Raw genomic sequence first — 25068 nt, 5'->3', positions numbered from 1 at the left:
TTATATTTTTATATATTTACAGGCTTCTGTTGATTCAAATTCCATTATCATTGAAACGGAAGAAATACGCGCACCACCAGAGTTAGATGATCTATCGCATTTGGAATAAGGCGAAAAATTAAAAATAATARTAATATAAAGAAAAATTTGTATGCAGTTAGTAATAGGCAATATTATATTAAGTTTTAAGTAAAGCGAGCGAAGAATAAAAATGTCTTAATAATGTGTGTTAATTAGAGTTTATTATTGTTATATRAAATTACTTATATTTATTCAAATATTTTAAATTTAAATTCATTTTAACCCAAAATTTGTTTAATTCTAAAATTTTATTAATATTCGACAATTATTAATGTTTACTTTTTTTGCCGACTCTTAAATAGTTTATATTAAGTTCAGCATTAATTTTATTCAATATGTTAGAAGTTTTTTTTTTTTTTTGTTTAAAGTTACTACATCCCCGAGGGGGGCGGGAGAAGTTGTTTTTATACAAATTTTTTATTTCAGTTTATTCAATATTTTACAATTTTTTTTTTTGTACACATATTTTTTGTTTAATTTACTTTATATGAAGCTAAAAAGAGATACCTCATCGTTGGAAAGTTTTCCTACACCATATTTCTAATCTAAAAACATACTATAACCTTTTACTAATATTATCGGCACGAAGTATTTCTACTAATATTACTTGCTCCAAATATTTTTKTTGTTTCATGAGTTGGCAAAAGCAGGCAACACCGATTACTTTRATTTATTGATTTTTCACCATTTGCACGACGTGTGTCTAAGCAATCGCCACTTCTGTTATGTCGGGCGTGGTGGCAWTTTGCTCTACGCCTTGGTTTTTGTTTCCAACCACCCAACCACTCAGCTACCTAGCCATTCAAACACACAACACACTTGAGTGTTATCAGACTTGTACACCCGCACAAATTTAGCGCAGTCAATCACACATACAAATGTATGTATATACAAGCAATATTGCAYACAGATACACATACACATTGCAAGAGGTTTTTAGCAAATGTGGCTCTTTCGCTTTGTAGTCGCACAAGCGAGACCGTAGTGTGTAGATACAAAAATTTTTTACCCTGCACAAAGGATACGCTTTGCAACAAAGAAATACACAAAAAATTGCATAGTGAAATTGTAGAAGCTTTATTTTATTTAAGGAAGCTATATATTAAGTGAATTTGTGTGAGAAATAAAGCAATTGGTATGCGCGCCCATTTTGCTGGTGATGTTGCCATTGCTGAGGCACCAAAAGATGCAGCTGACGACAGCATTGATAAAATTGAGGCCGAGGAAGAGCCACTGGACTCACGTATCGATGAATTTAAACAGGACTCCAAGAATATGGAAGTCGTCTCAGAGTTCATCGACGATGTGCTACAGAAAGCTGAGGTAGAGGCTGAAAAGCAGCAGGATGCGAAAAGTGACAAAGCTTCGCAACAGGTAAAGGAAACCTTAGACTTTACAACCCATAAAAAAAGGCATTGCACTAAAGAATGTCTTGCAATTTGAAAAATATGTTTGTATGTACATACATTTATGCTTAAATTAATAATTTTCATTTTTTTGTACTTTAATGCATAGCAGCCAAAGGAGAAAACGCGTCAGAGTAAGTGCTTTGTTTTTCTCAGGTGTTTTTTTTTGTATTGTTTTCGCTTTTTTCTTTTGGCTTAAAATGAATATTACGCATTTATACTCATATACTGACAATATTGAAATACATGCATATAATTATGGAAATTTAAATGTAGCTGGATCAAAGTCGCGCACACATTTCGTTGTATAGAAGACCTTATCGCAAGATTCCTTATAGTTTTTTTCTGGAACAACAAAAAAAAAAAAGTAATATTAAGTAGTTTTAATTTAAGCAAAACACTTTTTTGTTTATATTTTCATGTTGCAAGATTTTTTTATTTTGCGTACTTACGCACATCCTTGCAAGCATTCAACGCTTCCTTAGCTGGGCCCTGCATCTCAGGTGGTAATATAATTGGAATTTGTGCTAATGCTTTTTGCACGCTAAAATCGCCCTTTTTAGTTACCTATAAATAGAAACAAACATGATATTGTGAAGATGCAGTGCAATCAATATGTGTACATTAGGGTGACATTTTTTTTTTTAATTTTTTGTTTAAATTTTTAGTTAACAGAAAAATGTAGAAAAATTCAAATCTTGCATTCAATTGCTTTAAAAAAATATCTCGTTTTATATATTTTGTAGCAAATTACAAGCTCTACAAAAAGATATCTAACAATTTTTTTGTGAAACTAATCGTTAAAAAGATATTAATGACTGAAGTTTTGATTGTTTTAAGGCATTTTTTTGTGAATTTTGAAAATAATGGAAAAAGTAATTTTAAATTGTAGTAGAATATAGTTTTGCAGAAAAAGGTTTGCTCTACAAACTGCTTATAYTGATGGAGAGAGATTTTCTTAGAAGTGTCTAAGAACCATTTGTTCAGACTACCAAGCGKAAAAATCCTTTTTGACCCACCCTAGTGTACCAATATTACTTTGTGGCGTGCAATACAAATAGAGATAATAGGATTTTATGTTTGTAGGAAGAAAGTAAGTGTAAGTTGAATGTACTTATGTATATTTCTAAACATTTGGGTGTTCGTTATTTCCAAAGATGATTTTTTTAATTTTTGTTTTGAATTTCTAGACATATATTTATATTGTATCTATATAATAACAATAATAATTAATAGCAAATGCAAGAAAGTTTTCTAAATAAGAAATTAATTAAACTGAAAATGACTCACCGTTCCTGCCAGCTGTGCTATGCATCTGGTATAACACTTAAATTCATTAAAAAAAATGTAATAAAATTTTAAATTGTACTCGTTTAGTAACATATTTTACCTTCAAGTCGCCATTGTTTTCGACAAATTCACCAGCTCTTAAATTATCCAAAATTTCGGTGGCGATTTTGAATTTTGGTGCACAACCATTGCGCATCATGTCTAGGGAGGTTTCAAATTGCTGCATTGTTACCTGCAAAATTATGAAAAATATAATTTTTGTATAAAATTKATTAATTTTTTTTATGTGAAATATATTTCCAAAACAATATTTTTTCTAATAATATTTTTTATTTTTTAATTTTGATTTACAAAAATTATTTCGTTTTCGTATATCCTTATTCCTTCAAAAATAATTACTCACCGCATTAACACCTGTGCACGCTAATAGAGTTAAAAAATATTTGAATGCATTTATTTTCAAACACATTTTCTTACTTTAATTTAAAAAAAAAAAATATATATATACATATGTTTAATATTAACGTCCTCGGTGAAATGATTCGTAGCTGAGAAGTTTAGTTACTTTTATAACCTTATTTGAAAACGATACACTAAGAAAAATAGAGATTTAAGTGACAGAATATATTCTATGTATCAATAAATAATACACTTTGGCGAAAGTTAAAAATACAATTTTTCGAAATTTTTTTATAATGCATTTTGAATTTTTTATAAAGAATTTTAAATTTTTGTCACAAAGTTTTTATTTTCTTGCATTAAAAATTTTTGAATATTTTCCAAAAGACATTTCCGATTTTTTATATAATTTTTAAATATATTCACATATATTTTTATTTTTGTTCTTCTCTAATTTAATTTTTTTATTAAAAAAAATTGAATATTTTTCAAAACGGATTTAAGATTTTTGAAACTTATTTATTTTTTTCTAAGTGTATGAGTTCGCAATCACAAAATATAGCTTCCGTGCCTTATTAACTGGCAATTAAAAGGAGATAGCGTCAAAACAGATTAACAGTTACTAAGTTAGGTGACAAGTACTTGGCACATGCTGCTTAGCTGATAATTACATTAGAATCAATCAAATTGATATGTGAGCAGTGCTAAGTACTGTAACACACGAAACGGCATGCCGGGGCGTATGAGTGACTTTTGAAGTCTGTTCAAACAACAATTAAATTTCACTTACTTATCTTTATTTTCATTTTCAACGCGTACATATATGTATATTTGTTTGTTGTTTGTGAGTGCCTGTCCAATACTGCATGTTTCGATTCCAATGATAATGCAATATTTTCCATAATTTTTCTTCCCTCTTTTACTATGCACCTCCCACATTATTGCAAATTAACCAAAAACCAATAACGCTTAATCAAACAAATATCTAAAATGAAAATAAAAACAAAATATAAAAAATCGCACACATACACGATACTCGACCTAAAAAGGTTTTACTATACCAGATTTCAAGAATGGCAAGATGGTGAACCGTGCGCGCGGCTTGGTGGTACGCCTATTCGATGCTATCTGCAATTGCGCCAACACGGCTGCGGGACCGGCGCAACGCATCAAGTTGCGCGCCAAGCGTGCAGCCTCAGTAGCCACAGCGCCAGCCACGGAGAACGGCACGGAGGGCAACAAAAAACACGAGGTGAACGGCAAGGAGAAGAAGAGCGACAAGAAGCAGAAAGATGCTGCCAAGGCACCGAAGAGCGAACTTGCCGATCAAGGTGCGGCCGGGACTGCAGATACGGCTGAGGAGGAGCCTAAGCAAACGGAAGCTGATGAGCCAGCTAAACAGCAGCAGGAGCTAACAGCTGATAATCAGTAACTTGCGCAATTGTGCGGTTAATGCGCGTGAGTAATGAGATGAACATTGCCAATAATTTAATTTCGATTGCTTTAAGGAGTGAGTTCAGACGTTGCGCAATATACGGTGAGCGGTGTAGTCGCATACTGTGTGGTGGGGGCGTAATTTAGAAGCGCGCGTTTACTAGACGCGCATGCCGTTATTACAACAGAAAGTTGTTACAAAAAAATAAAAATATATTAATGAAAAATTTATATAAAAGTCAATTTCGTAGCATTTACATGGGTATTTAAGAAGCCACATGTTTATAGATACATCTGTGTATTTATAAGAAGCGCATATGTACATATGTACCATAACTTTCTTTTTCAAAAGCTCACCACCAAACGTATACGACGTGCCGCCTCACCCGTACGCTATCTTCAACAACTCACGCCTCTATAATCTACATGTAATTGCCGTATTTGCTAAGCATAAGCACATAAGAGAAGAAGCGTACATAACCAAAAATAATATAGAACCACTCAAAGGTTTTCCAAACTCAAGTGCAGCTCAAACGTTGCATTTAATTTGCACAACTACATAAATAAACGATAAAAAACGCTTAACAACCATTAAAAACTTATTAATAATAATAAATCTCATTCGATGTCATTCAAATCACACAACTACATATATAAAACACTTATTTATAACCATGCCCATATTTCAACTGTCTATTGACAAACCTACCACCGCTCAAAAGAGACTTTTTTCTCCAGACTCTATATACAAGTATTAGTAATCAAGTAGTTATTGAATTGGCTGAGTAACGGTTGTTTCCGAATAAAAAAGAAAGACTTAGAAGTGAGCTAACTAAAATAATAGTCGTAACGCTTGCAAGTTATCCAAAAGTTTATATTACAATACTAGAAAAATKGTTGTTCCAATTCAAAAAGCTCAAAATAAACTTTTTACCGGACATTAGCAACCTTTTTTTGGAGGTTTGAAAAGCGAGTGCAAGTTTTTTCATCTTGCATTTTCAAATAATAATTCTTTCACAAGCTTGGTTTTTGAGTAAAAGAGGCGGAGAGAGTGGGAGTTATTATAGCTGAAAAACTCAATTAAAAATAGTTAAGATGCGATAAGGTAAGATCATTAGAAACTTTTTGAAGTTTGGAACAGTTTTTTGTTTGAAAATATAAAACACGATGAAATAGGTCTTAACTATTTTTCATTGAGTATAGTATAGCTGTATTGCCACAGCTTCTTTTTCCTTAAGATCAATAAAGAATTTTTGGAGGTTTGAAAAGCTGAGAACTTTCTTCAAAAATAAAAGCTTTGTCAATATAGCTGTAAAATCTCCAAAAAAGCTCAAATAATTTAAAAGGGCGATGAAGTAAGATTATGAAATATCTTTTAAAGGTGTGAAAAAGCTTTTTCTACTATCTAGGTTACTATCTAGGTTTCAAAATCTCTTTTGGTAAAAAAAAAACTGTTTACATATAACAAATATATAACTGTATAGATTTCGAAACAAACAGCCATATCAACAACTACTACCAACAAATATCCACCTATTACAAAAATTTTTATATCCAACGGTTTATTAACCTACTTACATCTATCTAATGAGGGAATTAAACGAGCACACAATCAATGTATTTTCTATTTAATAAACTTCTTATACATACATACATACATATTTACATAGATGTATATGTATAATCCCAATAATATACTAGTTAAGTGATAATTACTATTTAATTACATACAATTAGCAGATAAATCGGTGTAAATGTTGTATGTAGTTATCATATAACACTTGATGTGACTTTGTGTGTGTGTATGTAATATTGATAATACAACTAGTTAGATTTGGGCATTCATATGAAACTAAGAACATACATATATGATATATACATATGATTTTGTATGTATTCGAACATAACCTAAATTACAAAAATGCGTCTAATAAAACCCAAATGTGTACTGATTTTGTGAAAGCCACTTAGTTTATGCGATTAATTTTATTTTTGCACCAGCTACACCAAAATGAGCCACTGTACTTTTAGAGTTGGCACACGCACATACAAATATATATATATGTACAGGTTATAAAAAGAAGAAGAAGCAACTGCATACATTTTCACTTTAGGAACAGTAGTCTGAGTAAATGTAATCCAAAATTTACACTGAAAAAAACTGGTAAAAAATTTTAAATAAAAGAAAAAAACAAAGAAGAATTTTGTGAGAGACTTAAAGAAAATAATCATGTTGCACAACTTTAATAAAAATACATATTTGTATTGTGCTTAAAACCTTAAAATACGGTATATTGTTAATTTTGTACTGTGTATTTATAAACTTTAATGACTAATAACAAAAAAATGTTTCAAATAAACATTAGGTAACGGTGCTTACTGTAAAGCTTCCCAAAAATTTATTATTTCGAATTAAAAACAAAAAATAATAATATATTGTTAGTTGTGTTTGTATTGTCCTGTGTGCCCTTAAAATTGTTAAGTTTGCTAAATGAATTATTTTTGTTGCGAATCCCTGTGATTAAAAGCCTGAAAACTCTATTGTAACCTGCTAATGAATAAATAACATTAAAACCGTTTTAAAAATTAGTTAGACGCTTATTTAAGCTTATACCTATATCAAACTTTGTTAAGAAAATAATAATAATTTGTATTTTATGTATCTGTAAGAGGTATGGCGGAAAGTGCTAATTTTTCTACTGATCTCTCTTAGCATGATCTCAAATCAGCTGTTTTCTATATTTTAATTTTTTTCAGTAAAGTAAAAAAATTAAAATGACTTTATGTTGGAATTTTTAATATTCCTTTCAAAATAACAATAAAATTACGATATGACTTTCATATATGGAATTGGTGTAGTATTTTATAACAACAAATGTAAGCAAAATATAAAACCATAAGCAATGTTTCATAAAAATGCATAAGAATAAATCTAAATTGTTGCAATAACATATTTCTAAAGTAAAATATGCAGTAAAATTCCAATAAATGTAAACATTGTGTTTGAATTATGCTCCAAAAGTTTAAGAGAAGAGTTTTAGTGAGTAGGTTAGGTTAGGTTAGGTCGTAGGATTGATCCAAGCAAAATCGATAGATGTCCCTTGTGTTGTGGTGAGTATGCAGTATTCTATAATTTTTTAAGTTGTACGTTTCGATGACATAAAAATTCTATAAATTTTACGGACATCGTCTGTTCATGGTTGAGGGCATACCGTCTTACCCTGGGGTACCTTAGGAACGTAAGCAACTTGGCTGATGAAAACGAGCTCCCCATAAACCCTAACAAGACCGAACTAGTTTCATTCACTAGCAAGTATGAAATACAGGAGGCCCATCTCTCATCAATGGGAGGACTTATGCGTATAGGTCTTTGACAGAGATTTTTCTTGAAAACTCAATATTGATGAAAAAGCATAGGCAAAATTTGGGTGCTCTCACCAAAAGTAGTTCTTTGGTTCTATGAAATCATAGTTACGCCATTAATCTTCTACGGAATTATTGTTTGGTGGAAGGAGCTGAATAAAAAAAAMCCACACTTGCAAAAAAATTTGACGTAATTCCAAAATACTGCGGTTAACAGATCGCTAAACTTGTTCCTTGTTGTTTCTTTTCTGCTTACATATTTGCTAGGAAAAGACCCGATAGAGGAGAGATACGGTGAGCTTTTTACGGATGGATCAAATCTTGCGAGGAGAGTTGGTGGAGGAGTACACTGTCGAGAACTTTCCATCATTTCCAAGAAAGACTTCCTGACTATTGCAGGGTATTCTAAGCGGAGGTGGCTATCATAAAGGTAGCAATAGTTCTATTGTTCTGGAGCATAGCCTCCTTCAGAGTGGTGCCTATTCACTGATATAGTAGTTGCTAAGGAGATGTCTATACTCCTTATCTTTATCATTGAGGCATTTCATGATAAGATTGGCTTGCGTGCCTGGCCACAGCGATATCATGGGAAACTGTAAGACTGATGAGCTTGCTAGGACAGTCATTCAGTCTCAATAATAACAGAATGGGAACCGGTAGGAGCTCCTTTGGCATTTTGTGGCTCACGTCCCACTGTACGCAATTAAATCAAAAAACTCATAACTCAACAATTACGAAAGCAATAAACTATGCGCGAAGATGGTATCGAACCAAAAGTAATATTAGCAAAAACAATTACAATACAGTAGCAGACCAGCCCACCCGCCTGTCCAACAACAAGAATATTAATAAAATAGTAATAAATCACCGTAAAGTCCAGCTTGAAAGCGGCATAACATTTGAATTGTGTCGATATCTTTGCATATACATATGCATGAATATATGTATGTATGATATATACAATTGTTTGCTATAAGAAATTAAATATTTTAATCAGCGCTGCAAAGAGTCGGAATAAAAAAAAATATCAGCAATAATCGCTTAATACTCGTACGAGTATAAAATCAGAGAAAAAACTGGCAATGGCAACGGGTAAGCGGCGACGCTCGCTTTGCAAATCACAATGCATAAAAAGCTAAGATTGATCGAATTTAGTTGACGAAGTGTGGAGAACCTGAACGGATTTGCTCACTAAGGCGGTGCGTCAATACAGAAAAGTAGCAATACAGTAGCAGTAACAGTGGTAAAAAAAATAGCGTGTGTATCAGTTTATAATATCCGCATTCGGTGGAAGTGAGTGTAGAAAAGCCAAAATAATAATGTCTATGAGTGACTCAATGCATAATGTATAAACAAACTCTATATATTAATAACTTAAATGCAAAATTCGCATATTTCTCAAATTTTAATTGGTTATTTTGAAATATCTGTGGCATAACGCCAGAGTTTTCTGGTATGTGTTGCATTTTGAGAAAAAAAATTCATAAAAAGAATAAATAAAAAAATTAATAAATAAAAAAATAATTATAAAATAAATAAATAAGTAAAGTAATAATAAAAGCGCGCTATATTAATTTCAATTCATGCAAATTCTCTACTGATTTAAAAACAAAAAAATAAAATAAAAAATAAAAGTAAAAAAAAAAATAATAAATGCGTGCAATATTATTAATTAATGCATAGATTATACTCGAGGCATCTGCTATACCGTTACTTAAGACACAAAAAATAGAGCAGTGTTCAATAAAGAAACCGGCTTAGTGCTTAATTGAAATTTTTAAATTAAATCAATTTGTTTTCAAAGAAGAAATTGCTTTATAATAAAAATGGGAAAACAGGAACTACTCTCTCCATTTGTGTTGCGATTTTTTTTTTTAACCAGCAAATACCATTTATGGTACATATTTACATGGTCAAGCCTTTAAGCTGGATTTTTTAAAATAATAATTTTTTATTTTTTTTCTAAAGTAACTGAAATTAAAAAAAAAAAATTAATAAAGATATATGTATGTACATATGTATGTGAATCCTTGACCAAAAACATATTTTTTAATTTTTTAAAGTTTTTGTTTATTATTTTTTTATAGCATCATGCGCACACAAAAATCGACACTTCGCCTTCTTCTTATCGTATRTTTGGTACAATGGGTTCGAACAACAACTAAGGATTATATTGGTATGTAGTAAAAAAATAGACTTATACATATACATATGATAAAAACATAAAAAATATGCCGTTATCAAATTTCTGTTATTTATTTTTATAAAGCTCAGTAGCTTAAGCGGTTACTTGGAACCGTTGAACAAAACACGGCCTATTTTCAATATTTTTTTTTTCAAATATTCGATAAAAATGCCAAAATTATTTTTGGAAATTCATAAGTGGTTATAACACCTTAATCGGTTCAATATCACACCCTTTAAACTTTTACTTCAACGTCTCAGATAACATATAGTATATGTACTATATATAAGTATGTACATCATAGATGGACTTTATTTTAGAGGTGCGCAGCGGTAGCACTGATATCTTTGTTATTGCAATTTCTGAAGAGTTTTTCGAGCGCAGTTGCGGATTTAAACTGTAAAAATCCATAGAGATAAACGCAACTCTAGTCTCGAAATGATAATACCGTATTTACCAAAGGATAGTGAGACATATGTAATCTTATATTGGAGTACTTGTTTTTGTTAGCGTATAGTTTATAAATAAATTCCTTAGAGAACGACCCAATATGAACATATATATTATTTGAGGCGAACTGTGCTCTTAATTGAATTAGACTTTCATTAAATTCGGTATAAATATACATATTAAAAATTTTCCCATATCTGCATTATAGAATCTTTACGTGCTAATAATTGCCGTTGTCATTTCATAGATCTACTCGCATTGCGCGACAACGATGAGTTTTTATGGGGTCGGCACGATAACGAAATTGCATATAGCAAAGCGCATTCACATTCTAACGAATATAACAGTACAGATGGCGGTAGTGATTATCTGATGCGTCATATATTGAAAAAGCGACAGGTGATTTTTCAAGTGAGTACAGTGAATTTATTTAAAGCGCACGAAATTATTATAGCATGCAGTAAAAGTGAAATTAGTTTTTCGTGAAACTAACTAACCGAACTAAGTAATGATTAACTACTTAATAATTAAAATTTTTACCTTTTAAAGGAAAATAAAGATTACGGCGAGTGCCGCACAGCATTGGGCGAAGTAGGGCGCTGTCGACATCCGCTCTACTGTCGCATACCGGAATTGAAGGACGATGTCTGGCGCTTGATCTCGCAGTTGTGCATAATCCAAGGGAGGTTAGTTTTGCAAAATGTTTTTGTTTTTCAATTTCTAGTCTAGTCTTCTAATTTAGTTCGATTGGCATATGTTGCACGCAACATACGGAGTCGCGCTCCAGTCCACAAGTTATCAGTGACGTAAACAATAATGGCTTGGAAGAGGCGCGCATTGTCAATAAACCGGAACAACGCGGTTGTGGTCTTACCACCAAACAGTTTCCGCGCATCACTGGTGGACGGCCAGCCGAGCCCGATGAATGGCCTTGGATGGCTGCTTTGATACGTCCCGGTGTGCCGTATGTCTGGTGCGGTGGTGCGCTGGTCACCGACCGGCATGTGCTCACCGCTGGCCACTGCGTGCATAAATTCAAATTGGAGGATATATTTGTGCGCTTGGGCGAATACAATACACAGATGATTAATGAGACGCGTGCGCGTGATTTTCGCATTGCTAATATGGTCATACATGTAGATTATGATCCGTTGACATATGAGAATGATATAGCCTTGCTGCGTTTGGATCGTGCCACACTATTTAACACGTATATATGGCCCGTTTGTATGCCACCCATTGGTCAAATTTGGGAGGGGCAGGTCGGCGTAGTAACCGGTTGGGGTACGCAAACTTTCGCTGGACCACATTCGGAAATACTTATGGAGGTAGGCATTAAGTTTCATTGCAAATTACACGCATACAATATATTGCTTAACAACGTTAGGTGTTGCTGCCCATTTGGAAGCTGGGCGATTGCCGTCGTGCGATGGTTGAACGCATACCGGACACTGTGCTGTGCGCAGGCGTACGCGAAGGCGGTCAAGACTCGTGTCAAGGTGATAGCGGTGGTCCGCTGCTCGTGCAATTGCCTAATCGTCGTTGGGTCACAGTGGGTATTGTCTCTTGGGGTGTACGCTGCGGCGAAGCTAATCGTCCTGGCATGTACACGAGCGTTAACCACTACATGCATTGGATATTACAGAACTCAGATATTTAAGAAAGTTGGCATTACGGACTTAAACATATGTTTCACCCTTAAAAACCGTTTATTAAATAAAATTTGTTTAATACTCGCTAGCTGGTTTCGTCGCGAAATTTCAAATAACTAATCCTACAACATAATATTTATATTGAAAATTTATATTATGTGTTTTTGTATAATGCTTAGCATTTCTACGACACACACTTTTTAAACATCAACTAATTGGGAAAAGCAATTTTATATACATCTTCGTAGGTTGTAGCGAAGTGCGCTTCAATACCGTCGGTTATGTAGGAGGGTAATTCAGCAAAATCTTTCTTATTTTCTTCGGGTAGTATTATGCATGTGATACCTGAGCGTTTTGCCTGTCACGGAAWAGCAGTAAAGATTAATTAAAAACATTGCAATGAATAATTTGGCTTTACTTACAGCAATTGTCTTCTCTTTAATGCCACCTACGGGCAGTACTCTGCCTTTAAGCGACACCTCGCCCGTCATTGCCAAATTTTGTCGCACCGGGCGATTTGTGGCCAATGATATTAGTGCTGTAACTATGGTTACACCGGCACTGGGGCCATCTTTGGGTGTAGCACCTTCCGGAACGTGCAAATGAATATGCCTGCAAGTCAGAATTTAAGAGTATAGTAAATCACTTAAACGCTATTTTTAACAGTTTACCCTTTCTCTAAGAAAGTATTATCTTCGTTTCTGGTACGCAGATAATTTCGCGCCACGGTTAGCGCAATTTGTGCAGATTCCTTCATTACAGTACCAAGGTTACCCGTTAGGTGTATTGAACCGCTGCCATCATCGTCTTTCATGAGTTTGCCAGTCCGGCGTGAAGCTGTTTCAATGTAGAGCGAGGAGCCACCCATTGCGGTCCATGCTAGACCCATAACGACGCCGGGTGGTGTATCCTCATACATGCGATCCGATGAGAATATGTGCTTGCCGAGGAACGTGGTTAGATTGTCGGAGGTTATTGTGAAATGTGAACCCTCTTTTTTCACGAAGCGGTAAGCTACCTTACGCACAATCTAAAAGTATCACTAGTTGTAGTCAAATTATTATATATTTGGAATATATTCTCGTACTTACTTTTTCGATGTGTTTTTGCAAATTTCGAACACCTGATTCGCGGCAATAGCTTTTGATCAGCGTTTTCAACGAGTCGTTTTCAATGTCTATATGCTCGGCAGTAATACCGCAATCGCGCATCGCTTGTGGTATCAGATACTGACGCGCGATAGCCACTTTTTCTTCGGCGACATAGCCGGACATCTCAATTAGTTCCATACGATCACGCAAAGGCTCGGGTATGGTATCTATAACGTTCGCTGTGCAAATGAAAAGCACATGAGATAGATCGACGGGTACATCAAGATAATGATCGAGGAAATTGGCGTTCTGTTCGGGATCGAGAAGTTCAAGCAAAGCAGAACTGGGATCGCCCTGGTAGCCTCTAGCGAACGTAAAGCATTTATTTGTATGAGGTTTAGTTAAACACTCTATGAGGTTATTTTGTTACTCACTTGCCAATTTTGTCCACTTCATCGATAAGCACCAAAGGATTCTCAGTCTTTGTCTTCTTTAAACATTGTATGAGTTTACCGGGCATGGCACCCACATATGTGCGCCGGTGTCCTTTTATTTCAGCAACGTCGGTCATGCCTCCAACACTGAAGCGGAAATATTCACGATTTAAAGCGCGTGCAATGGAGCGGGCTGTAAAAGCGTCGGTATGAGTATGAAATAATTTAAAATTTACGACATTATTACATACCTATGCTCGTCTTGCCCACACCAGGTGGTCCATGGAAGCAGAGAATTTTGCCCTGTGTGCTGCCTTTTAAATGGCTCACAGCAATAAATTCCAAAATACGTTTCTTAATGTCTTCCATGCCATAGTGGTCATGATCTAAAATTTCTTGTGCTTGTTCCAAGCTCAAGTTCTCTGTGCTTGTAACACCCCACGGCAGCGAAGTTAACCAGTCCAAATAGTTTCGTGTAACGCTGCAATATTTATAAGTGTTGTAATATTTGTAATGTAATATAGGGAAAAATAATGTATAATTACTTGAATTCTGAACTATGGCTTTCCAAGAAATTTAGCTTGTTCAATTCTTCATCAATAACAGTCATAACATTTTCAGGCACGGTTTTGTCTTTTAATTTYTCACGGTATTTCTCGCCAATCGCATCCTTATCGTCTTTTTCTATGCCCAATTCTTTTTTTATTACTTTAAGCTGTTCTTGGAGTATATATTTGCGATGCTGTTGCTTTACCTTCTCCTCAACTTCACGTCCAATTTTTTGCTGTAACTTCGATAATTCAAGCTCTTTCTTTAGCAAAGCCAGAGCAAGCAACAAACGTTTGGGTATCTGTGATTAATATTTTATGAGTAAAGTCTTTTTAATACTTAATTTTATACAAAGTGTTACTTACATCCATTTCCTCCATGATCTTTTGCAGCTCCTCGGGCTCTGCAGCAGAGAGCGACGCACCTAAATCACACAGATATACTGGATTATCCACCACACGTTGATTTTGGTGCAACATTTGCTGCAAACTCTCCCTGTGAAAAATTAAAAATTATATACACTGTAATTTTTAACTTGATTAAGCTTGCCTGTATAACGGATTCATAKTAATGATATCGCGTATTGTTTTTATCACTTCCTGCGTGAGTGCTTTCACTTCCTCGGTTTGTTTGTATTGTTCATGCTTCACATTTTCAACTTCAACCATAAGCACAGGTTGAGGCACACTGCCAGCAGTTGGAGGTACTTGTATTGTTCCTGCCGCAGGCGGTACAGCAGTTCCTGTTGGTGGTACTACCTCCTCGGTTTTCTCAGTTGTCGCCTTGACACCTTGATTGGCATCGCGTTTAGATATGCGACCAGTACGCGCTTTGCGTGCTAACTTACGACGTTCCAATTCAGTTTGTTCTTCAGCTGGGATGTTCAATTTTACATTAAAGAGTGGAAAATGTATTGTCGTCTTCTTCTCTGAGTGGAGAGCATTATGACGAAATTTTTCTTATATATATTGTCAAAAGACTAACTGATATATGAACGGGTTAAGATAGGAAGGAGGAAGGAATGGGAAGAGTGAATGTGTAAAGTGATACCGTTAGATGAATTGTTAATCGGTGCAATGGAGGTCTCATCAAACTAGTATCTTCTTAATAATGAGTGGATGTTTGGAAGCAACAAAGTAATTTTCTGGTTAAAGTTGCACTTTCCATTCCCCCAATTATGAATTTTATACATATAAAAATAATAATTAAAAAATACATACCTTTCGCCGTTGGTATTAGGTCTTCTAAAATTTGTCCAGTAATTTTAATACGTCTGTGTGCCACGACCACCATACGTAGTTTATCGCCCAAATCTTGCAGCTCTTGTATCTGTGCAAATGTTCCTACATTGTACACTTCATCCAATTTTTCCACCACTTCCGACTCATTTTCATTGTCCTTCTTCATGAATACACCTACATATGGCTGATTTAACTTAACCTTGCGTCTAATCAAATCAATAACTATGGGATTTGAAACCTACAAGCATATACAATTATATAATACAAAAGAAATTTGCATCTGGAAAATTTATTAGTGTTTTTGCATATGATTTTGTTTTCATAACGCACTTCTAGAATTTTCATAAAGCGCGGAAATACTGGATTACGTCGCGTAGCGAGCAGCGGCAAATGTGGCCAGACTTCTGGCACCGCAACAGTCGCCGGCAACTGCGGATCCTTATTCACTATGTATTCGGTAGAGTCAGCTTCCAACTCCTCTTCCTCATCTTTTTTGCGATTAGTGCAATAATTGCGGGCGCTGATTGTCGTCGATCGTAGTAATAATGCTGCGCTGCTGTTGTCGATGCGCCGCTGAAGTGCTCCATAACGCCAATTTGAGCGTATTAAAGAGTGTGTTGCATGTTGCTCTTGCGCCACGAGTGTACCAATGCCGCGTGCCAATGAGCGGTGCTTAAGAAGACGCGTTAACATTTTTTATAACAATATTTTCATATAAAGTATTGTAATTGTTGTGAAAATGTTATATTTCAGGAAAAAGTGATAGAACACTATCGGCAGTGCGAAGTACTTTTCTATTTCTTTATCAACGACAACGTGAAATGGCAATTAGAAAAAAATTACAAAAAAGATGAGAAAATAATTGAAATCATATGGAGAGATGTGTTTAATGTACATTGGGTGACGCAATTCATTGTCTATGTTTTGAAATATATTATGTAAAATGTAGGCAGTGAACCATTTTCTGATAGTAAATAAAACGTAAAACTATAAATTAATTTGAAAATAATTTTTAAAACAAGGCTTTCATTCAGAAAAAAGCTGGCGGCAGTGTTTAGTTTGCTTTGTTTCCCTACAGTGATGGCTAAAATAGTTGGTACTCTTTTATGGTATATATAATGTTATGATAAACCAGAGAACTTAAAACATCGTGAATTCTTTGGTAGTGGGGTGAATTCCCTATCACAATCTTATAAAATGTTCGACATCGAACCTGCACCTTCCTTATGTTTTAAGTTCTTTGGATAAACGTTCATTGATATAAATATACGTTCTCTGTATATACATAGCTTTACACACATACATATGTATATACAAATAAGGTCTCGAAGGATCATTCCAGCGAACGTTATAAACGTTCTCTGATCATTCACTACCATACGAAAATAATCCAGGTTCATTAAGCAGTTTATTGATTCTACATAATATAATTTATTTTTATTTTTCTTTTGCAAAATTAAAAATATATTCACAATATTATCAAGAATACTTGAAAGTTGAATGGAAAGCGAACACAAATACAAACACACATTAAAAAGATTTGAAAATTATATACACATATATACATTGTGTGTATAGACGTACATACATACATATATTCATACATATCTATTCCGAACCCTATCGGTTATTAAGCGAAAGACAAGCGATAAATATTGACTATGAATACACACGCATGTACATACATTTAGCCCAAAGCGATGTACGCATTGACACTCAATATTTGCACAGATTTGCGTACATACATACACACATATAAGCATTATCTACAATTCGTCAATGCTCGTATTTATGCATGCAGACGAATTATTTAATCTGTAAAGATCAGAATTGTTTCGGTATTGCTGTGGATAATAACTGTTTGATAAAATTAGAATTGAAAACATGATGCAAATAATTTATGGCGAATGAAAACTGCGAACAAATAACTAGAGACAAATAAAAAGTGCTCGCCATTATCGTTAGAATGTAGAAATGCCGGTTGCTAACGGAGCGCGATTACACATACATACATACTTATGTACACACTTATTGAAAGCTGCACGACACCCCAATGTGCTTACGGCGAGGAAGAGGAGCAACAGGAATCCACTAGATTGCAAGCATCACTCGAAAACAAATAACAAATTCGATTGCAGAATATATTAAATCATTGACACCACAGCGCACGTACGGCGCGTTAACAAATATACTACAAGTGTCTGTCCACGTATTTGCATGTGTATATGTATGCAGTTGACGGAAGAAAAGACAGCAAAAGACAGTAGGCGGCGGGTGGTTGTTAGCAAATACATTTAGTGTGTAATTCCACATTCGATCGTCAACATTGTCAGTCTTTGGGTGACGCTGGTGCCTGCGTTTCAAACAAAAATTTCATTGAACGAACAGCAAAACGGGTGAAAGTGAAGAAGTGGGAAAGAAGCATTGAAATTTTGCCGAAAAACGTAAGTTATTATATTTAAGAGGAACTAAAATTGATAAAAATGTAGAATACATTTCTACACTAAATTATTATTTTTGCATGTATTTCATGTATTATACAATTATACGAGTAAGCTTTGAGCCGAATTTTTTATAGAGATTTTCAGGCAACAGCAGGATCGTGTAGTTCGTGAACGGAAGTGCATAGATATAAGTGAATAAGACTAAAAGTTCGAAAATAAATAGTTTTACAGAWTTTTTGTTTATTTACGATTAATATAATTCAGAAATATTAGAAAACAAATGCCAAAAATTCAGAAAAGTTTAAAAATTGTCTTAAAATTTTAATTTTTTAATTGATTTTAGTTTTATAGTAAAACTTACATATACATATGTATGTATGTATACACATGTATAGATATCAATCAAGTTAAAAGTATAAGAGCCAATCATCAATGAAAAAAAATACAAATAAAAATCAGCTAAAAATATAGTTAAAAAAATAAAATAAAAATAGGATAAAAATAAAAAATAAAAATAAGAGTCAACTTTTATAGAGCAGTAAATTTCATACAAAAATATGAGTTTTGCAATTTAATAAGATTTATTTTCATTTAATTATAAACATAATACGAACACAAATTTTGCCTTAAAATAATCAAAAATCAATCGTTTATAAAAAATATAGGTAGATTTACAAAAAAAAAAAAACTTAAAAGATAGTTTTTCGAGGAACATTCAATTCTTTTTTTCAAGAAGTTGGACGCAAGGTATGTATTTTTTTTTGTGTGATAATAAAAAAATAGAAAACTATAAGGCGGAGAACCTCACCGCTGCAATTAAGAGCACCTACTTGGAGAGATATTTAGAGGTTTCGAAGAACCAATTTTCAGAGTGCCAAGAGAAAAAATATTTATTTTTTTAATAATATAAATAAAATATATTCGTAATATAATATAATACTGTTAAATTTTATTATTATTTTAAAATTATTTTTAATTTAATTTATAGCAAAATTTTTTTAATGCCAAACAAGTACAAAAGAAATTAAAACTAATTAGTTTGCCTTTGAAGATTATATAGAATTTTTCATAACCAAATTTTATTATAAAAAAAGAAATAATAAAATAAAGCTCTTAATAAGACTAAGGTAATTTGCTTTTCTTAATAACAAAATTCAATTACCTCGCATGACTAATTTTTTGAAATTTATTCACAGATAATACCAATAATAAAAACTTCAAAACAATAAGAAAAAAACTGACCACAGTTAAACCACATTAAATAATTAGTGCAGACAAAATATAAGCAGCCTAAAAGCAACAACAGCGGCGATAATATAACAACACAATTAAATAAACATAAACATGTCAAGCGAAACAAAAACTACAGCAACAACACAAAACAAAGTGAATGAGATTGATAAGATACGTCTTAATCTAGCCGATGATTGGAAAGTGCTGGGCTCTGTCTATGATTTGTTGAAAAATGGAAAAGCGTTTTGTGTGTCCGATGCCGAGCGCGATGCGGTAAAAGTTGTCGATTTTAAGCAGCCGAACGAAATGAAGGTAAGTTAACAACAGCTGAAAATGTACTTTAAGTGAGTCCAGGTATATATTTGTATGTATGTATAATATTAGGCGTTGAGGCATTTTGTAGCAGGGGGTGTTACAAAAAGGTGGAGGTAAGCTTAAGATGCGGGATATACATACATATGTATGGATGTAGACGCTGCTACCGAACGCTAATACGTATATACTCTCGTAGCATACATATGGATGGATAAATGTTTATATACATATATATGTATATGTATATTCTTGTATGTATATAGTTAGTGCTTGCCACCGAGAAAGCGGCTTAAATGCCATCAAACTGTCAACACACTTTGGCGACACACAATGATTTGAAACCGTTGGCTTTAGCTTGCAACAGCGGATGACGACAACGCCGACAACGTCTCACTGCCATGGTCAAATCGAGTTTGGCGCAGGCGGGTGTGTTTTGGATCGCGAAATCCGCTGACAATGCTTGTGCAGCGTCGGCTAGCGCTAGCGATGACAAGGCGTTATTCGTGAACACTGGATTTGCAATTAAAAAGTGTGTCAAGTTTATTTTTCTTTTAACGGATTTAAACATTTTCATTTTGACCGGCATTTTTATGGCAAATCGAACGGCGATTCAATCACTAAGTCAGTGAATAGACACAATGCACATACAAACATACAAACATGCCGGCAAAGCCGTTCGCCTTTTCACTTCACTTTGAAAATTATTTTGTCAACATGTCAGCAACTGTTGCTGTTGCTCGAAACTATGTAGTTGCTATGTTGTGCGCCATGTTGCTATGTGTTACTGCTTGCTGTTGTTACGTTGTTGTTGTTGCCACAAAGTTAATCCGCTGTTGACCGCCGCTGATACATGATCATGTTCGTAGATTGTCATGTTTTGATTTTTGATTAGGATTGTGTGTACTCACAGATATTTATATGCTGGTATTCGTTATTCACATGCTGTGTGAGCGCTTGTTACAAACATAGACTTAAGTTTAAAATGCACGATCATACGCCCCAATTGTGTGCCTGTTAAAACCGTGTTTTAATTTATATTTTAATTTTGGCTGAAGCGTTTAATGTAAAAATCATTTATTATGCAGAAGCGACTTAAAGGAGCGTGGACGTTTAAGTTAAACTGTATCAATTTTCACTAAGCTGATGGTGGCTCTGATCTGTTTACATTTTGCTAAGGTCATTGACCCTTTGGTATTCAACTTCTAAAAAATAAACAAGGTTTATCAATTACAGGTATTCATTTACAGCTTTTCACTTTCGCTCTCGTGTTTTATACCTTTGGACTTCTTCTTGACCTACCTACCTTTGGGCTACTTGACGTTTATACCAACGTTAGGCGTATACTAGCGACGATTTGTCAAGTTTTCGGTGGTTTGCAACCCAAACATTTCTTTGTTATACAGAGATCGAATAAAAAAAAAAAACAAAAAAAAAAAAAAAATCAAAAGCAGAAGAGCAGAATGAGGAAAAATTGCAAACAAAAAATTGTATTATCAGTTTACTCCCATTATCTTTTGGGGAAGCATAATTTTAATGAGTGCTGATAAGCGTTGTGCAAAAAACGTATATTTTTTATAAACAATTATAAATACATATGTGTATACAATAATTAATCAACGTCAACCTCCTTCTCCATAGCAATTGATTGACCTCAGCATCGATGAGAACAAAACACATACCATAGCAGAGATAGAGGACTTATGTCGGCTGGTAATTAAATATTCAGTAAAAACCAATCATGGCCGGTTTCATAATCAGCTGTTCGGCCAAATGGATCCATTTGGTTTGATGGGGCAATGGATTACCGATGCGCTCAATGCAAGCGCGTAAGTGAAATAACTTGCATATAATATATTAAGCGATTCCACAGACCAAACAATTTCACACTAATTTATATATTTCTTCTATTTTTTTTAATAAAATAACAGTTACACGTACGAAGTGGGTCCCGTCTTCTCGCTGATGGAAACGGAAATCATACGTACCGTTTGCCAATTGGCTGGTTATGCTGAAGGTGATGGCATCTTCTCACCTGGTGGCTCCATATCTAATATGTAAGTAAATTTCTACAATGCTAAGACACYAGAAATATACATACATATATACATACGTTCGTTTATTCAATAAGTGTAAGTTCGTATGCAAAAACAGTTATGCCTTCGGCCAACACTTGACTTTGACACATTGAAAATATTAGATTTAGCTGAGTTGTCTTACTTGGTTCACTATCAAGATGTTCAATGGTAAGTGTTACTTTAGGGCTAATTACTCACTCACACGGCTTAGACAGTTAGAAAAACCGCAAGCTAAGGCATTGCTTTGGCTGTGTTATTTTAGGGTGCGTCCGACAAGTGTTTTGACGGCTCAAAAGCTTACATACAAAAATATGTATTCATTTGAGTGAGCCTTGCGGTCAGAGGCAAAATGGTCAAACTTTACAGGGCTGTTCAAGCAATTAAGAGTAGGATTTGAATATGATTACACTGAGAGAAATTTACTATCTTATTCTTAAATTTATTGAAACAAAAGTGAGTTGTAGTGATTTATAGTATTGAAGCTAATWTTACTAACGATAGTTTTGGAGAGAGTCTGATTATTCGAAATTTTTTTACTCTTCGAAACATCGACAAACTTATGTTCAAAGCTTACTTGGATAGTCGTTCTAAACGATTTTGCCTAATCACTCTGACAAATAGCTTTTCCGTTCCTATCACAAACATTTACCCGAGCCTGGCATTTCTGAAATTATTTGAAATAATTATTTTATACTTTTTGGAGCTAGCTAATCGTACTGAATTTTTGTAAAAATTTTTCTTTGTGTCTACAAATCTGTTTTATTACCCACTCAACAACTCTCCTCTATTCACTTCAGGTACGGCCTTGTCTTAGCTCGCTATAGCCGTCACCCTCAAGTGAAGACTGCCGGCTTGTTTGGCATGCGTCCACTTGCTCTCTTCACATCTGAAGAGTCACATTATAGCTTTGTTAAGGCCGCGCATTGGCTGGGTCTAGGCGCCGATAATTGTATAGTTGTCAAAACAAATGAACGCGGTCAAATGTTAACAAACGATTTGGAGGCAAAGGTTTTGAAAGCACAAGAGTCGGGATGCGAACCATTCTTTGTGAACGCTACCGCTGGCACCACTGTGTTGGGAGCGTTCGATGATCTCAATGCGATAGCGGATGTGTGTGAAAAATATGGCTTGTGGTTGCATGTGGATGTAAGTATTAAAGTCATTAGCCGATACAAAATTCCATAATTGTTATATAATCCCTATATTATTATTATTATTATCCACGCGCAGGCATGTCTTGGCGGTTCGGCGTTGCTCTCTTATAGAAATCACTACTTGTTAGCTGGCCTCGATCGCACTAAATCTTTCGCCTGGAATCCACATAAATCACTCGGCGCGCCACTGCAATGCTCGCTCTTCTTGACACGAGAGCGTGATCTACTCACACGTTGTAATAGCATACAGGTGAACTATCTCTTTCAGCAGGACAAATTTTACGATGTATCCTATGATACAGGCAATAAGAGCATACAGTGCGGACGTAAAATTGATGCTTTCAAATTTTGGTTAATGCTGAAGGCGCGTGGTTACGGCAGTTTTGGACGTTTGCTGGATCATGCCATAGATATTTCAAAAGTTCTCGTTGAAAAAATCAAGCAACGTGGTACCGAACGCTTTCGTTTGGTTCTGGAAGATTACCAATATATGAATGTTTGCTTTTGGTACATACCGAAGGCGCTAAGGGGCCTTGAAGAAACGCCAGAGTGGCGAGAGCGTTTATATACGGTGAGTAATTGAAATTTTTCCGAAGTACAATGTAATTTTTCTTACCCTGAACGGAATATATTAAGTTTGTCATGATATATAAAACACCCCGAAATAAAATACAGAGAGCCTACAAAATATAGTTATTAACGATTACAATGATGAGCTGAGACTATATCAGTCTTAASGTCCGTACGCCTGTACATACGCTTCGTGGCGTGACAGTTATCTAAGCACTGGGAAGGCACAGTACCTGCGCTAACTGGCACCCAGCTTCCCTCGAAATCACCTCACGACTGTTAAATGACATCACATCTCGGCGCGAGAGTCAGTTAAGCACTGCACGGCGCCTGTGTTTCTTTTATAGCGCTACCTRGCAGCCAGCTTCCCGCGAAATCATCTCGCGAATGTTAAACTACATCACATCATGGCTCCATAGCAGCCTAAGCACAAGCCAGACACGGTGCCTGCGTTTCTTTTATAGCGCCAGCTTCCCGCGAAATCACCTCGCGACTGTTAAAATACATCACATTATGGCGCCACAGCAGCCTAAGCGTTGGCCAGATACGGTGCCTGATGTGATGCGCTACCTGGCAGCCAGCTTCCCGCGAAATCATCTCGCGAATGTTAAATGACATCACATCTCGGCACGAGAGTCAGTTAAGCACTGGCTAGGTACGGCGCCTGTGTTTCTTTTATAGCGCTACCTGGCAGCCAGCTTCCCGCGAAATCATCTCGCGAATGTTAAACTACATCACATCATGGTGCCATAGCAGCCTAAGCACAAGCCAGACAAGGTGCCTGCGTTTCTTTTATAGCGCCAACTTCCCGCGACTGTTAAATTACTTCACATCGGATCACAATACAAAATAGCTGCAGTAAAAATTCAGAGATAGAGTTCTTCATATATTCTTTTAWAATATAAAAAATATGCCTGTCAAGAATATTAAAGCAGACGTAGCTAACTTTTCTTCTTCTTTTAAATTTACAATTTTTTTAGGTTGCACCAAAGATTAAGGAGCGTATGGCTTATAGCGGCACTGTGATGATCGGCTATACGCCACTACAATATCGTGGCTTGGGTAATTTTTTCCGCATGGTATTTACTTGTTTCCCAGTGCTAGAGGAAGCGGAACTAGATTTTATTTTGAATGAAATCGAGCGCTTGGGCGAAGAGTGCGAGTATTAATCGGAGATAGTTTAGGTTATAACAATATACTTAAGACTATTTCCTAAGCTTAATTTACAATTGAATGCAGAAAAAAAAATATAAGAAAATTTACTTGTGAAAAAGGTCTTTTAACATGGATTCATTTGGGTAATTTTTGCTTTAATGCTTACACAAATCTATGTAAGTTTTTTTTAAATAAAATTTTCACAAATGTTTTGGAATAGAACTCATTACAAACCTAGTTGTTCACTACAGTTCAAAACTTGTAAAAACTTCAATCAATGGTAATCGGTGACGCGAAATAAATTACAAGGCACCGGATGCCTGAAGCTTGGAGCAGCAGAATATTTAAAGTAAGGAATATGATAAAATAAAGAATATAATTTATAGAATAGTAAAAACAAAAACAACAAGTAAGAATGGCCTAAATTCGGGCGCAACCGAACATACTTGCAAAAATACCTTAAGGGGTTATATACAGTAAGAAGCAACAGAAGACAAGAGTATAAAACAAAGCAGTCACTCTTTATTAGCATATATGTTAACAATAT

General features: G+C 34.7%; 6 protein-coding genes across 17 annotated transcripts in view; 4 read left to right on the top strand and 2 right to left on the bottom strand.

Moving 5' to 3' along the window:
* LOC108969732 (transcription initiation factor TFIID subunit 6) overlaps window positions 1-233 on the top strand; it is a 2629-nt gene extending 2396 nt beyond the window's left edge. For both annotated transcript variants that reach the window (XM_018934625.1, XM_018934624.1), the window contains exon 6: window positions 23-233. In XM_018934625.1, the coding sequence (XP_018790170.1) occupies window positions 23-109 (87 nt within the window). In that variant the 3' untranslated portion in view covers window positions 110-233. The remainder of the gene's footprint in view (window positions 1-22) is intronic.
* Window positions 234-613: 380 nt separating this feature from the next.
* LOC108969736 (neurofilament heavy polypeptide) lies at window positions 614-10139 on the top strand. 5 transcript variants are annotated; one of them, XM_018934635.1, is made up of 4 exons: window positions 614-1455; window positions 1597-1621; window positions 4226-4634; window positions 10061-10139. In XM_018934635.1, exons 1-3 carry the CDS (start codon window positions 1219-1221, stop codon window positions 4606-4608), a joined length of 645 nt encoding a protein of 214 aa, XP_018790180.1. In that variant the 5' UTR covers window positions 614-1218; the 3' UTR covers window positions 4609-4634; window positions 10061-10139. The 5 variants fall into 5 exon arrangements, with proteins under 5 accessions (XP_018790180.1, XP_018790183.1, XP_018790181.1 ...); XM_018934638.1 differs by lacking the exon at window positions 10061-10139 and having other exon boundaries at window positions 1600-1621; window positions 4241-6826; XM_018934636.1 differs by lacking the exon at window positions 10061-10139 and having other exon boundaries at window positions 1600-1621; window positions 4226-6826.
* On the bottom strand, window positions 1628-4212 carry LOC108969738 (general odorant-binding protein lush). 2 transcript variants are annotated; one of them, XM_018934640.1, is made up of 5 exons: window positions 3967-4212; window positions 2878-3009; window positions 2778-2813; window positions 1940-2054; window positions 1628-1832 (listed from the first exon to the last, which is right to left on the bottom strand). In XM_018934640.1, the coding sequence occupies exons 2-5, from the start codon at window positions 3001-3003 to the stop codon at window positions 1744-1746; spliced, it is 366 nt and encodes a 121-aa protein (XP_018790185.1). In that variant the 5' UTR covers window positions 3004-3009; window positions 3967-4212; the 3' UTR covers window positions 1628-1743. The 2 variants fall into 2 exon arrangements, with proteins under 2 accessions (XP_018790185.1, XP_018790184.1); XM_018934639.1 differs by lacking the exon at window positions 3967-4212 and adding an exon at window positions 3181-3407.
* LOC108969735 (proclotting enzyme) lies at window positions 4547-12348 on the top strand. 5 transcript variants are annotated; one of them, XM_018934633.1, is made up of 6 exons: window positions 4547-4634; window positions 10061-10149; window positions 10856-11019; window positions 11158-11294; window positions 11351-11936; window positions 11996-12348. In XM_018934633.1, exons 2-6 carry the CDS (start codon window positions 10065-10067, stop codon window positions 12266-12268), a joined length of 1245 nt encoding a protein of 414 aa, XP_018790178.1. In that variant the 5' UTR covers window positions 4547-4634; window positions 10061-10064; the 3' UTR covers window positions 12269-12348. The 5 variants fall into 5 exon arrangements, with proteins under 5 accessions (XP_018790178.1, XP_018790174.1, XP_018790176.1 ...); XM_018934629.1 differs by lacking the exon at window positions 4547-4634 and adding an exon at window positions 9124-9216; XM_018934631.1 differs by lacking the exon at window positions 4547-4634 and adding an exon at window positions 9136-9172.
* Window positions 12349-12390: 42 nt separating this feature from the next.
* Window positions 12391-16412, bottom strand: LOC108969734 (lon protease homolog, mitochondrial). 2 transcript variants are annotated; one of them, XM_018934626.1, is made up of 11 exons: window positions 15906-16412; window positions 15555-15813; window positions 14884-15262; window positions 14700-14829; window positions 14331-14635; window positions 14037-14266; window positions 13786-13978; window positions 13352-13715; window positions 12932-13290; window positions 12683-12872; window positions 12391-12618 (listed from the first exon to the last, which is right to left on the bottom strand). In XM_018934626.1, the coding sequence occupies exons 1-11, from the start codon at window positions 16266-16268 to the stop codon at window positions 12472-12474; spliced, it is 2919 nt and encodes a 972-aa protein (XP_018790171.1). In that variant the 5' UTR covers window positions 16269-16412; the 3' UTR covers window positions 12391-12471. The 2 variants fall into 2 exon arrangements, with proteins under 2 accessions (XP_018790171.1, XP_018790172.1); XM_018934627.1 differs by having other exon boundaries at window positions 14884-15208; window positions 15906-16411.
* A 1369-nt stretch (window positions 16413-17781) lies between these two features.
* Window positions 17782-24639, top strand: LOC108969762 (cysteine sulfinic acid decarboxylase). Its single transcript, XM_018934682.1, has 7 exons — window positions 17782-18019; window positions 19216-19564; window positions 21206-21393; window positions 21496-21621; window positions 22440-22788; window positions 22873-23367; window positions 24347-24639. The coding sequence occupies exons 2-7, from the start codon at window positions 19364-19366 to the stop codon at window positions 24533-24535; spliced, it is 1548 nt and encodes a 515-aa protein (XP_018790227.1). The 5' UTR covers window positions 17782-18019; window positions 19216-19363; the 3' UTR covers window positions 24536-24639.
* The last annotated feature ends 429 nt before the right edge of the window (window positions 24640-25068 follow it).

Source organism: Bactrocera latifrons, unplaced genomic scaffold, assembly GCF_001853355.1.
Source record: "Bactrocera latifrons isolate USDA-ARS-PBARC rearing strain unplaced genomic scaffold, ASM185335v1 scaffold_264, whole genome shotgun sequence".
Lineage (NCBI taxonomy): Eukaryota > Metazoa > Arthropoda > Insecta > Diptera > Tephritidae > Bactrocera > Bactrocera latifrons.
This window is presented reverse-complemented; position numbering and strand designations above follow the sequence as displayed.

Excerpts from the sequence above, each read along its gene's own strand:
- LOC108969736 (XM_018934635.1), top strand. The coding sequence starts at position 1,219 with ATGCGCGCCCATTTTGCTGGTGATGTTGCCATTGCTGAGGCACCAAAA. Across the intron at positions 1,456-1,596 it reads GTGACAAAGCTTCGCAACAG|CAGCCAAAGGAGAAAACGCG; the intron begins GTAAAGGAAACC and ends TTTAATGCATAG. Across the intron at positions 1,622-4,225 it reads AAAGGAGAAAACGCGTCAGA|GTTTTACTATACCAGATTTC; the intron begins GTAAGTGCTTTG and ends CGACCTAAAAAG.
- LOC108969738 (XM_018934639.1), bottom strand. The coding sequence starts at position 3,246 with ATGTGTTTGAAAATAAATGCATTCAAATATTTTTTAACTCTATTAGCG. Across the intron at positions 3,010-3,180 it reads CGTGCACAGGTGTTAATGCG|GTAACAATGCAGCAATTTGA; the intron begins GTGAGTAATTAT and ends ATAATTTTGCAG. Across the intron at positions 2,814-2,877 it reads AAAACAATGGCGACTTGAAG|TGTTATACCAGATGCATAGC; the intron begins GTAAAATATGTT and ends AATGAATTTAAG.
- LOC108969762 (XM_018934682.1), top strand. The coding sequence starts at position 19,364 with ATGTCAAGCGAAACAAAAACTACAGCAACAACACAAAACAAAGTGAAT. Across the intron at positions 22,789-22,872 it reads GCTTGTGGTTGCATGTGGAT|GCATGTCTTGGCGGTTCGGC; the intron begins GTAAGTATTAAA and ends ATCCACGCGCAG. Across the intron at positions 23,368-24,346 it reads GGCGAGAGCGTTTATATACG|GTTGCACCAAAGATTAAGGA; the intron begins GTGAGTAATTGA and ends CAATTTTTTTAG.